The sequence below is a fragment of the Perkinsus marinus genome, assembly GCF_000006405.1.
Source record: "Perkinsus marinus ATCC 50983 genomic scaffold scf_1104296944144, whole genome shotgun sequence".
Classification (NCBI taxonomy): domain Eukaryota; phylum Perkinsozoa; order Perkinsida; family Perkinsidae; genus Perkinsus; species Perkinsus marinus.
In genome coordinates this window covers 109,142-121,128 of record NW_003211539.1, presented here as the reverse complement: position 1 = coordinate 121,128, position 11,987 = coordinate 109,142, and the positions used below count along the sequence as shown (strand labels likewise).

At 46.6% G+C, this 11,987-nt stretch overlaps 3 protein-coding genes across 3 annotated transcripts in view; 1 reads left to right on the top strand and 2 right to left on the bottom strand.

The window, feature by feature from the left end:
• Window positions 1-196, top strand: part of Pmar_PMAR027397 (hypothetical protein) — a gene marked incomplete at both ends in the record, with an annotated part of 5,877 nt that extends 5,681 nt beyond the window's left edge. The window contains one exon of the mRNA XM_002780738.1: window positions 117-196. Coding sequence (XP_002780784.1) covers window positions 117-196 — 80 coding nt within the window. The remainder of the gene's footprint in view (window positions 1-116) is intronic.
• Window positions 197-3,533: 3,337 nt separating this feature from the next.
• Pmar_PMAR027396 (hypothetical protein) lies at window positions 3,534-5,125 on the bottom strand (the record flags this gene model as incomplete). The annotated part of the gene is made up of 7 exons (XM_002780737.1): window positions 3,534-3,539; window positions 3,574-3,655; window positions 3,709-3,787; window positions 3,929-3,991; window positions 4,055-4,588; window positions 4,638-4,853; window positions 4,918-5,125. 7 exons carry the CDS (start codon window positions 5,123-5,125, stop codon window positions 3,534-3,536), a joined length of 1,188 nt encoding a protein of 395 aa, XP_002780783.1.
• Window positions 5,126-9,187: 4,062 nt separating this feature from the next.
• Window positions 9,188-9,675, bottom strand: Pmar_PMAR027395 (conserved hypothetical protein; the record flags this gene model as incomplete). Its single annotated transcript, XM_002780736.1, has 1 exon — window positions 9,188-9,675. A coding segment is annotated over one exon (488 nt), but the record flags the coding sequence as incomplete, so codon positions are not given.
• Window positions 9,676-11,987: the final 2,312 nt, after the last annotated feature.

The window sequence follows — 11,987 nt, the reverse complement described above, 5'->3', positions numbered from 1 at the left end:
GAGTCAGAGTTTTTCTACTTCATTGAGACCATCATGGCATCGAGTTCTGCAGTCGGGAAAGCACAAATTCCAACAACTATGATGAGGTGACTATGTCGTTATTATGGTATCGTAAGGTTCTCGATGTAAGTCTGTCGTTTCCGAGAGGAAGCAACTCTGGATCGTACCAGGCTCCCTGAAATATTGTGTTACGTAGTGGGTCATCGATTAACAAAGCATCAAGAGAATCGGTCAGTTGAACCGACATACTCGATTGATAAGACTGTTGTATGAGTCGACAAACTCTGCCAGCCTCAGAGTCTATGATGAGGTCCTGGTCTTCATCCGTCAACATGAGGAGGAGCATGGACATTGCGCGACGCACAGTTGAAGGGTACCTGAAGTACCTCATACTGGACTTCTAGGACCAAGAAGACTGATTGGCAGAGTCAGGACCACCGAGTAACTCTACCAACTGTCGAGAGCTCTAACAACTCGTAGGGCGTGACGGTGGCACTTTGTCGATCCCCACGGTGGTGGTTGGTACTGTAGGGCGTGATTGGTCTCAGTGACGTCCGAGAATGATAATGTGGTATTCATCTTTTTCGATTTTTCGGTTACGAGAATCCATCTCCTCCCACTTGTGCCAAAAAAAGTATCCTTCGTAACCTGTATAATCCAATTATAACTTCTTCTGATAACTTCTTCTTCTTCTTCTTCTTGTGTCTGTAGATGGTGGCATGATAATAATAATTACAGTTGTCTTACGTCAACTTGACTCATTTCACCACCAATGACCACCTGCTTCCCATAGAGGTTATAGCCGCCGATCCTACACCCATCAGGGGTCAGCAGCCACCGGAAGACCCGCGCATACTGCGTAGTCTCAACAAGTATGACGCCGTCGAGTGCCGACAATAAATCACACAAGTACGAAGCTGAGATTGAGTGAACTCAGCGGTCGTCGTCGTCGCGCCTATTATCTCGTACCATCTCAAGGCTCATATACACAAGTACTTTACATTTTCGCCCTGGCAGGTCTATCTCGGCACAAGTCCAACAGCTTCAAGTGATGATCACTGTGATGATGATGATGACGACACTCTAGGGCGTACGATGAGTGAAACCTAACCGATGTACCTGTAGAGTAGCAGTAGAGGCAGCAAAGAACTCAGCTGACCATACCGCGTCCACTCCCAACAGAATCTCCGAAAAGAAAACCTCGGCCGAGCCCACAGAGGTAGAAGCTTCCGTATTGCTGTGCATGAGAATTTAAACGACGACGATCACTGGTCTACCTTATTGGATTGTTGAGACAATTTGGGGGGAATGAGGCGAAGCGATGCGTAGTGAAAAAGGACAACTAAGGTATTTTGAACTATCCTACAGGGAGTCATCCAGGAATTTATGATTTTCCCGGGGGACGACTCAATTTGAGTTTTCCACATGGCCGGGAACACATTACTCAATTAGATTCACATGTAACTCATCTGGACCTATCTTGTATCTCGCACGCTCAACCTCAAGATACCCCAAGATACCTGTATTCCTTCCCTATATTGTGAGTCTTCTTTAACAATCCTCACTGTATTATCCGGCGCGAAATTGAATGCCGCTCCACACAGCCAGTGTCTTTGAAAACATTAATGCAGCAGCGGCGGCGCTCATTGCTTGCCAACAACGTTGACATATGATAAGATATGGGGGTTCGATTCCCAGCACGGACGTTTTTCGAACATTTATCGCTTCTTAACAACAGTCACAGCTGCTCACAACACTTTTGAGTATTTTCACACTCTTTACAATACCTGCAACCATCAATTCATCACCACCTACTAGTTCACTACGATAGAGCAACTATATGTATATTCTTCAGAGGATAATAACCGTTTGATTCCTTAGTAAGATGAGCAACAACATCATAACTGTACACCATTATTATTATGACGATGATAATAATAGGTGAAATGAATATTATAGTACGTGTAAGGATTAAAAGAGGCTGCTTTCCTATAGTGGAGTCCCAATCGCAGACATTCTCATCGAAATACGGTTAATTTCATAATAATACGGATTTCGTTGGTCTTCTCGATTGGTCAATCAGCGCGCTGACAGAGAGTCGATCGAGGAAGTGATAACCTCAACATAGCTGAACCATTCACAACTCGCTCAAACGCCATTCAATTTAGATCATCATCATCAACAACAACAACAATGACACGAGTTTTAAAGTAATAACAACGACAAACAATCGAGTTGTTTTACTCTGAGTTGGAAAACGAGACACCCTGCAATGGATGGTCCCTTACGATGACTTGGTGGAGTAAACCCAAACTGCACAAGTGGCTTGCCCGAAGCCGGAGGCCGTGTACTTGAAACCCTTCTCCCTGGTCGATAAAAATACTCATCTGAAGCAGACATTAAACAAGTACTACCCAGAAATTACACTAACAAGACACAATAACGACATTATTAAGACACTAACGAGACACTAACAATTACTGATGCCATTAAATAACACTCGAACTAAGTGCAAGTAACATCCCGAATGCACACAATCGAAACTATTCACGACACTTACACGCCTCGCTCACACACACCGCACCAAGGAAGGCTACCAACAATCACTCAAGCAGCAATAAGAATACGGTGAGCAGGAAACAACCGTACTCAGCAAATTTTGACTTGTTACCAGCAGTACAACGAAAAGGGAGTAGTGAAGAAGAGACCGACTGAAACAACTGATGAATGGGGAAGATACGACGCAAAAGTTCACAACATTACCTAAAACAGGAAAGCGCAATCTCATCCCATTGTATCCCTCAGTTAGACGAATCACAGTCTTACTAGTAATGGTAGTAGTCGGTGGCCGACATAGAGTCCAAGAACAATGCCGAGGCTCGAAACCCGAGCATTGCTCGGCGAGCAATACATAAATGAGTAATTGTAGGCCTCATCACTCGCGTTGTGTAGGCTCGAGCTTAGTGGAAGAAGAGGAGGAAGAAGGAATTGGCGGCGGGGGCGGAGGAGAAGGGCTACGAGGCGCCTTCTTAATGGTCGTATCAGCTGAGTCGCCGGGATCACGAAACCCTTCAACGTCAATCTTACCTGGAAAAGAATAAGGGATGAATAAGTAAGTAACAGAGAATACTCACCGCTAGCATACAAGGCCCTAAATTTGTCGCGGCATTGCTGACCGCTACGGGAAGGACGGTGGTGGATATTGGTAGAAAAACATCTCCGGGACACGTGAGTCCAATTAAACCCGTATTTCTTGACCCCGGCCACTAAACGGTTTATTTCAGAGGTAGTCCAGTAGGTGTAACTGCTATTGAGAAGTCTGGGTGGCCCAGGAATCGAGAACGTGGGCAAGTCGGACGTTCGGAGCTTGCTGGATCCCGTCAAGGATGTAAAAGATGAGGACGCAGAAGTAACACCACGTGTAGTAGTGGTGGTAATAGTGGCTGTAGTCTGAAAAACAAATATGTATGTAAACGAAGTCGTAAGAAGGAAGGCAGTAGTTGATCCCGCAGCACGGGAACGGTTACATTTCGTCACTCCTAATAAAAACAAATACACATCCCAGGAACTTACACGTCTCTGCTTCTTAGTAGCGGCGGAAAGAGGAGGAACGGGGGACTCTGACAGTACTCGTTTGCGCTTCACGGGAACGGGCCTGACATTCCGAAAACAGAAACACTACACGGAACTCAGACATGTGTAAATTACTGGGGAAAAGAGATGCTTTTGCCATCATCAGAGTTGGAAGACGAAGCAGACCTGTCGTCCACGTTACCAGCAGCGGTGGCTGAAGAAGAACCCGAGGCAGAAACATTGCGACTACTAGTAGTAGTAGTAGTAGTAGTAGTTGTAGGCCGGCCAGAAACCCTCGATGCTGGCCTCCTCCTTGTCGCCCTCCACGCCCTCGTCGTGTTAACAGGCACACCACCATCACCACCAGCAGCAGCGACACTACCGGTAGGTTCCCCGGATATGGGACTCTGAGCTACACCTGAAACGGCCGAATCCCAAAACCACGGCGGGAGCACAGGTTCGGGGAGATACTGAGCCACACCATCCGAGAAACTAATAGGAAAGCCCTCAACCAACTCCCGAAGGTCAGCATTGAACTTATTGCGAAGCGTAGGAACACTCCTCCCCGACAGAGACTCCCCCAAGGGGCAGTCCCGTATCGCCGCCCAAAACCGCGACCCAAACTGAGTGACGATCGTCTTCGCTGTCTCAGAATCCGAGCAACGGTAAGCTCTCAGGTTCCTTACCCGAGCCGCGAAAGCGAGTTTTAACATCAGTGACAGCTCGGTGGGTGTGAAGGGGGTTCTAGGGGAAGCGGTAGGGCGGCGGTGGGGATGACGAGACCGAGCCGAAGGGGAGAGAGTCTCCGAGAGACTGGAAGAGAAAGTGGGGGAGGGAGGGACGACTAACAAAGGGTCGGCGGCAGCAGTAATAGCGACGACGGACGTGGCGGCGGAGGAGGAAGGAGGTCCCGCGAAAGGGATGGTCACCAAATCTTCGTCAGTCGGAGGGATAACGGCATCGGGATGAGAAGATGAAGCCGAATTTCTTGCCGCCTGGCCGGCAAGGGCAATTGCTGAAAAAATAAAATGCAACTAACCCGAATCCGAGGAAATTTGGCTAACCTAGCAAGCGATCGATCTTCGAGATGAGGATGTTTACGGTAGCCTCGAGATTGAACGACAACCCAGCGGGCAAGTTAGCCGGTGCTGGGCCCTCGGCTTCGCCGCTCACAGGAGCGGCCGAGGCCGCCAAAGCTTTCTCCGTGCCCCTCACCTCCGCCATCATTTGAGGCGAATCAAACAAAGGATCTACACCGAGGTCAGGGCCAGCAGCAGTACCTACAAAAGCAAGGACAACAAGAGTACGAAGCCCGCTACCAAAGAAACCGAACACGAAAAATACCAATATGGGAAGGCTGAGAAGAGGCTACAGGAGGAGGCGGGGGCTGGGTTTCTTCCACAGACGGTCCGGGAAGGGAAGAGGGATGCGACAATGACACCTCAGGGAACGCTTCATCGGCAACGGCAGCAGCAGCAGCGGCGACAGCGGCATCCTCACTAGCAGCGGACATACCACGGATGCGACATTTGGGTTCTTCGCTTGAAGACATCGGTCAATCACTAACGACAACTAACTTAAAGGATGTAATAACAAGCAATAAGAACCACTACAGACATTCCACAACCCGACACGAACTATTGGAAATCCCTAGCGATTGATAAGAGCAAAAACTTAAGCTATTAACGACTAGTAGGACCCCGCGTCACAAATAATGCCCATGTCGCGTTCATGTTGCACTAATGTTGCATTAATGTCTTCCTGCAATACTGCACGAAAATTTCTTATTAATGTCTTACTCCTGAGATCAGTTGGACACCTGGACAGTTGGACAGTTGGACTAAATGGATACCACGTGAAAACCCTTGACAAGGGCAGCAATAGAATGTTGTGATTTATTCATATCTTACTCATGTTGTGATTCATATCTCGCTCGCCTTTATGCAACTTGCATGAATCGTGGAAACTAATTTCTCACGTCTTGAGGTAGGAGTAGTAGATACAATCTAGTATTAGGATAGATATGAGATAATGCACGGAGCACTGGAACTATACGGAAATACCAACAACATATACTCTCTGCTGGCCTAATGGGTAAGACGGCACGCTCCTAAGATGGAGAATCCGAGTTCAATCCGCAGGTAGGGTATATTCCCCCACCTACCTTGAGAATACCAGCATGTGCAGCCGCTCTATAATTCTTCTCCATCTTACTCAAACTCATTACCACCACGGCCGACTCTTTTCCCATGCGCTCGCGCGAATAACGCGAGATCCGCCCCTTCTCCGAGGAGGCCTAGTTTTAACGTGTCATGTCATATACTGTGGTAAGTTACCAGTGGTAACTTAACGCAAGCAAAAGAGACGTGTAGATAATTCGTGTAGTACGACGATCGAAATACGGCAATCATGTTTGCGAGATCAAAACCAGTTCATCATATAGAATGTGAACACCTAGAATGTGAACGATAGACAAATCTCATAAATGTTAACATATTGCACCTTGGTGCCCTGCGCATTCGTCGAGCTCATCGCACGCCATTCCAGAAGGGCACATTGCGTCCCATCAGTAATCGTGAGGCATCCGAGCCCTCCGTTCCTCTCCAACAATAGACACTTCTGTTGTGAGCAAACTGAGCACTTGATTTTAGGGCGTGCGCGGTAGTGTTTGCTCTGTGTGATCGTAGACATTCAAGCTAAGTAAGCTAGAGCTTGTATGTGAAGTATAGATGAGATTAAGAGTTTTTATTGGTTTGTGGTCCTTACTGGTTGGACCATCCTTACGTGAAGTACTATCGTTGCAACCCAAGGCTTGGTGGGTTGATTATTATCTATCCATTAGTATTAATTGATATTATCGACTGGTTGTGTTAATCGAGTGGGATGAGTGTATCTTCTCGTGACATTGAGAACATTGACATGGAGGCCCAGAACGGCTCCCAACACTTCTCCTCGTCGCGGAGCAACTTGAGCGGCGGACCATCCACACACGTAGTGACATGAGCGATGATATGATGACGACGAGAATTCACGCTTGAGTGGACATATGCAGACGCACTCATATAAACGCCACTCTAATAGAACGATCTTCACGATGACGCCTTCAAAGCAACATAAGGGCATCCCGTTAGCTTCTGCGCACGTTTTTGGAGGTATTCTTCGAAGTCTTGATCTGAGTTTGACCTATCTGATAGCCTCCCACGCTTCGTAGTTAAGCCAGAATAGTTCTGCACGCACGCACGTGATATGAAAAACACTAGTGGAAAATCACGACAACTGCATAGTGCGAGTATCGCGTTTTTCACCGAGTATTACGCCACTCGACGTGAAACGGGTTTTGAAACTCTCATGGATTGATATGTTGAGGAATTAATAAAAAATTTTATACCACATATTATTCGGCGTGAGACTATTCAGCTCACTAGCAGCTGAGGGCTCCATTGAGAAATATCAAGTGTGAATTGTATTAATGTGAATGATGATGAGAATTGAGTTATGACAATGACCGCGTTGATGGAGTTATGATAAGTTTAAGACTAGTAACTCCAATCTCAGTATGATTCCCCATTCGGCGTTGCCTCCTCCCAAACTACCTTTAGAACATAGTAGTAGAGCCGTAACTACTGGTCGTCAGTAACTTGTCATGATAAGATTCAGCCTTCTCTTTTTATCTGAGAACCCCTCCAAAAGGCAACTAGTAACGTGAGGTTGGTAAACCCTGACGAGTGCAAGGATGTGCTCGTGTTATTTTGGATCTCTCATTATTATCATTCGGACTACTTATTCACTCTTTGAATGGTCACTCCACCACGGATCGCTCGGTAACAATGTTTGCCGTTGCCTACCAGTTTACGCTCACCTTTGCCTCAGGTGAAGTCTAATACTATTCATGACACTGACAAGGTGGAGAAGAAGATATTGTGGAAGACTCGCATGCTTCAGGGAAGAAGCTGCGATTCCCGAGGTTATTCACGCTGCCGACCCCTGATCGGCACATGCCCGGAAGTTAGCTGACGATTGGCGATTTCTCAAGCAGATTGATGGATCAACTTCATCCTTCGGGAGAAATGTGCGCTGTCATTCAAATTCTTGAATCCTCCATTCAAGGAGCGGGAGGATGATGCGAGCAATGTGATTCAATGTTGTTGTTGCCCGCTTGTAGCACAATGAGGAGACTCAAGTGCGCACGATTTGTGCATACATGTTGATATGACGTAAGATAGCAAGAATTAGTCTTGCTAGAATCACTCGGAGATTCATTCTAACGTTCTAGTCGAACCAATGACAGGAAGTGTCCCATTGTTCAATTCATTATACCATTTCTTTTACTCATGTCAGATAAGTGGTACTGCCATATTTGTCACTATTTTAGGGTAGAGTTGGGTCTGAGAATCGAGATCTATGGCTTGAGTGAAGCCCGATACTCGAGTCGAAAACTGTTTCATGAGCTCAAAACAGTTCCTTAACAACAAATTTGTGCATGTAAGAACTGTTTTTCAAATATAAACTGTTTTGAACTGATTAGTTTATGCAACTAACACCTGCTTCACAAACACGGAACCGTTTTTAGCAATGAGATTATGCGAATGAGAACTGTTTTTCGAGCACGAAACTGCTTTTTGGCAAATAGTTTACGTCCGTACGCATTGGTAGTTCGACAAACAATTTACGAGAATTCAATTTTATTTTCTCACTTTTCATGTACCTCGTCTACAGCTGGTATGGTCAACGCGAAGCATCGCATATATCTCTTAAACTGTCCAGTTACATGAATCGCGCATGCATGGTTACTGTAGATCCACCTTGGGAGAGACTGAAAACGCAGAACTCCATCTCAAGAATCGAATTTGAATGAAACCGGAAGTGGAGCAAGGTTGGGACGAAACTCCTGAGTCGGAGAAGCCGCATCAACCTTCGCTATTACCATCGCCATCGCCACCGCCGGCGGCGGTCCGCCGCCACAGCTGCTACTGCCGCTGCTACTGCTGCTGCTACTGCTGCTACTGCCGCTGCTACTGCTGCTGCTACTGCTGCTACTGCTGCTGCTACCACTACTTCGGCTTCCCCTATGCCCGCATGTATCCCCTGCCCGGTTGCGACCACGAGAATGACCTCCAACAAATACTGCTGGATCAATATTTGCACATGAGCAAAATTCATTGTGCATTCGGCTACGGTATCTATTGCAATACGCTGATGCTGATCTCTTAGGATCAATGTATCGACCCCCTGACTGGGCACAGAGCAAACTGACCAATCGCGGGAAATCTGACCAGAACTCCTCCCCTTTGACTCTCAATTTATAAACTGGCAAATGACATGCCTCCTGACGCAGTACTCGGTACTCGACATAATGCAACATGAAGCGATACTCCCAGAGCTCATATTCGACCGGAGGAGTTTTTCTACCTTCACGAATACCACGGCGGGCTCCAAGCCGTCCCCTGCGACGGCTGGAGTGCATTTTTACAAACCTCTCAAACAAAAGCCTCTCTCTTTCATTATCTGTCACCGACGACAGTCCGCGAAGAAACTCCTTATCTCCAGGGGTGAGAGAGTCGTAGAATGGTGAAATTGTCTCGGATTCGCCAACACTAGCAACGCAGTGGCTTACTCTGTCATTCACCGGTGTTTTATTAGCCCCAGAGGTCGGAAACATATCAGGAAGAGCCTCTGATATTTCACGCAGAGCCAAGGAGATAGTTTCAAGTCCATCTCTTCGCACATAGAATACCGCTAGTTCCATGAGATTTGCGTACCAGTCCATACCTGGAACTAGCGCCCGATCACTACCAGGGTACCCCACAGCTCTACGGGGAGAAATTAGCCTCCCGTCTCTGGATTTCTCTTCCGTGTCCCCCAGTTCGAAGCCTTCCACAGCGTTCATATCACATCCTCCCATCTCCGATTCTGGATCAGAATCTTGCTCAGACTCTTGTTCAGACTCTGTTGCAGACCGTCGCATGCTAACCACTTCGTCTTCTTGCTCGTCTTCCTCCTGCTGCATTCCCTCCGGTTCTTGATCGCACTCTCCCGCAGACATAGTGTCATCTCGATCATCATCTTCATCGTCATCATCATCTATTGCGTCCGTTGTGTAATCTTCCAATGACTCAATTATGGGGACTCAAACTGGCAGTACATTACCTGTGTTCGCACCTTCTATTGACGAGCCCTTAGCTGTTTCTGGGGTTGTGGTTTGAGTAGCAGCAGTAGTCCTCGCTGCTTCCAGAGCCGTGGTTTGAGTAGCAGTAGTCCTCGCCGTTTCCGCGGCCATGGTTTGAGTAGCAGCAGTAGTCCTCGTTGCCTTGGAGGCTGTGGTTTGAGTAGCATCTGAGTAGATCCAAACAAGGTGAACCGACGAATGCGTCTTTTAGCAGTATTACCATATAAAAACTCCCGGATTAGGACCGCGAACGTCGAAATGATAAGACTACGATAATGTCCGGACAAAATTTCGCTTTTTCTGTGGATGTTTATTATCCGAAGACGCCATGCCTTGTCCTTAATCCTGTGCAGGTTACTCCGATAATGGGTCGCTTTATTTCGATCGCGTTTCCCGAAAATACCACACGGCAAACAACACCACAGGGGAGGGATTTTGGATGGCATCGTTGAAGGGGAACTAGAATAATTCCGTACGTATTGATTCATATACCACGAACACGCTACATAATCACGGGTCAACGCAGGAAAAGTCTATCATATCATCATCATCATCATCATCATCATCATCATCATCATCATCCAGAATTAAGACCCGGACAGTTTACTAGGTTTTAGCAGACCTAAGATCCGGACAGTTTACTAGGTCTTACCACAGTCAAGACCCGGACAGTTTACTAGGTCTTACCAGAGTTAAGGCCCCAGACATTCTTGATCACTTGCACTTTCTCAGCGGGAAGTTTACTAGGTCTTACCAAACTTAAGACCTGGACAGTTTACTGGACATCAAATACCGTATCAGAATTCCATCATCAATAGACACTTCTCCTCGTCGCGTAGCAACTTGAGGTGGAGGCATCCTCATCTTCGTCCTCGGATGCCTGGTCAAGTGCTGAGTGGAGGAGAGCGAAGGTATATTCCAACTAAGAGTTTTCGCATTCTGGATTGTTGACAGATGTGGAGTCTAAAATAGTAGCAATGGTCGGAGGGGAAATATTTCACGCTACTGGTTTGACTGTAGCGGGAGAGAATTGGCTAGATGTAGGTGCAAAGTGGCGGGCCTGGGAATCGAACCAGCGGTCTTTCTTGGTCTAAGTGATGTTGGAGGAATATTTGTTTGCTTTTTTTCAGCTAAACTCAGGAGTTTCCTCACTAGTACATGAGCAATATACTTATAACCTTATACCCTGCTTGTCGGCTTGGCCGGTGCAAGCATCGACTTCAGTCCTCACCACGAGATGAGGGCCACCGAGTCGTATAGAAGAGACTCTATGGTGTCTGATCAGTTGCTCGGCATCCGGTTGAGGTCTTGTCATGGCGTCCTCGAATGCCCATCCGTACGTAAACTCTCTACCATGGTACTTCCAGCTACGCTCTACCACCGCCGGTTGGCTCTATTCTAGCTGATGCATCACATGTCCGGCTCTATTCTAACTAACATGAGCTCTGTCCGGCTCCATTCTATTATATACATTCTATTTATAACATAACAATCAACGACCTGATGATCTTAAGTATTCATGTCTAGACCCACCCATTATATTTTCTTCTGCCACTACTGGGAAGCCGCCGTGTGTGTGACGCTATCTAAAATGGAACTTGGTGGGATTGGAGGAGTGTTATCGGTTTATTATTATAAATGATGTATTTCACAATATATTTCACGACTACTGATCATCACTTTATTCTCTGTGTATCTGATAGTGCATTCATAGACAGTCCGGAAGTGCGTGATCGTTGGGCGTTTATGTGATACCGATTCTCATTAATCTCGGTGGCTAATGCCCATTTTTCTACACTGGCATATTGATTCAATATTATTGAATTGGTGCGCACTGTAGAAGTACTTTTATAGGTTCTCACGAATTCAGTCTTGAATTTGCGGGATCATGATGATGAAGTTTTTTATGCTGAGTTTAGTCCTTGCGAAAATTCGTTGCAACAGCAAGTCGGGACGGGAAAAATGCAACCTGCAGGGATCTAACCCGGTACCTCCCTCAAATGCTGGTCATGTTCGACATCCTTTGCAGACGATCCAGTGAGAACTGATTTCAATCGGACTATACGTTATGACTTTCTGGACTTATGGACTATGCGTGCAACTTTATGGGACATATCAGAAGTGAAGGCTGTCAGGACTGCCTCGCCTCACTTGTCCGTGCTATCATGCTGCGTAACAGCTGACGACCTAATACGAGTCATCTATCTCTAGGTACTGATGTTACTATACGATTGTCTCATCAATGTTA